At 42.2% G+C, this 1,254-nt stretch overlaps 1 protein-coding gene across 1 annotated transcript in view; it reads right to left on the bottom strand.

Annotated features, from left to right (window-relative positions):
* LOC101858834 (maternal embryonic leucine zipper kinase) overlaps nt 1–1,254 on the bottom strand; it is a gene marked incomplete in the record, with an annotated part of 20,875 nt that overhangs the window by 15,547 nt on the left and 4,074 nt on the right. Inside the window, 1 exon segment of the mRNA XM_005091169.2 lies at nt 88–290. Coding sequence (XP_005091226.2) covers nt 88–290 — 203 coding nt within the window.

Below are 1,254 nucleotides of genomic sequence, written 5' to 3'. Positions count from 1 at the left end.
TCTCTCTCTCTCGCTCTCTGACATAAAAAACACAAAAAAGCAAAAAAACAAAAAAACAAAAAAACAACAAAGAACCAGTTCTCATACCCCAAGGACAGATGTGTGAGGAGGCTCCCCCCTGACACAAACTCAAAGACCAGGTAGTACGAGTTGGAAGTCTCCATGGCCTCGTAGATCCGTGCGATATTTGGGTGGCTCAAGCTCCGTAACAACAATGCCTCGCGCCGGAAGTGACGTCTTGCAGCTTCCCGGTATACCAGAGTCTTCTTGGTCACAGCTTTAATGGCTACCTGAAGAAATGAAATACAGTTGAAACGAGTCGTGATAGATTGTAACCCTAATATGGGTGCAAAATGCTATGGGAGTTGTTTTTTAATCTTTGAGCCATGCAACCCCCTCCCACCCTCAGGTCTTAATTTGACCTTCCAAGCAAATGAATAAATAATTGTTCATCCGTTCGTTTGCGAATAGATGTGTTACCAGCGAACCATTCGTTACTCGTGGACGATGAATTAGCGAGCCTGATCCAACACTAGCATTCATACACTGTTGGAGGAAACATTTCAAGGTTAAAACACCCCAGAGGTCTCGTGCGCACTAAAAAATTTCCTCTCGTACCACGCTGCGAAGTATGATGTCACTCACTCAGCATTGACAAGAGACAGACGGGGTGAAAATTAATCATTTGAATATTATTTGCAACCGTGCCACAAATGGGAAATTTCCTTGCGTTCGCATAGGCTATAACATAATAAGCAACACAATCATGATATAAAAGTAAAATCAGATGTCTGGCTGAAATTACGCCAATATCCTACACTGTTGTACCAGTCATGCCAGCAGGCACCGCCCCCTCAATAAATAGATCACATAGAAGGGGAAAGGGGCGTGTCTACCCTGTCTACCCTGTCCGCCCCCTCTAGCAGGTTTCTTGTGCAGAAGCTAAATCAGGCCTGGAGGCGGGCACAGGGGTTCAAGGGGTTAATAAGACATAATTTTGTTTATTTCCACTTGCTTATGTGGAGGGAAGAGAAGATAACATGAATATGATAAAATATTATGTTTGCATTCACAAACCACCTGCCGGCTTTCATCATGTTTGATTGTTGTCGCGCTTTGTTATCTGTTTTAACTCCCCTCTTACTTTGAAGATTTTGCTTTAAAACGACACTCTATTCTTTGCATAGATAGAAAGATAGATAGATAGACAGATAGATAGATAGATAGATAGATAGATAGATAGATAGATAGATA

The sequence above is a fragment of the Aplysia californica genome, unplaced genomic scaffold, assembly GCF_000002075.1.
Source record: "Aplysia californica isolate F4 #8 unplaced genomic scaffold, AplCal3.0 scaffold00026, whole genome shotgun sequence".
In the NCBI taxonomy this organism is placed as follows: Eukaryota; Metazoa; Mollusca; class Gastropoda; order Aplysiida; family Aplysiidae; genus Aplysia; species Aplysia californica.
The sequence above is the reverse complement of the archived record's forward strand: the minus strand, read 5'-3'. Positions and strand labels throughout refer to the sequence as shown.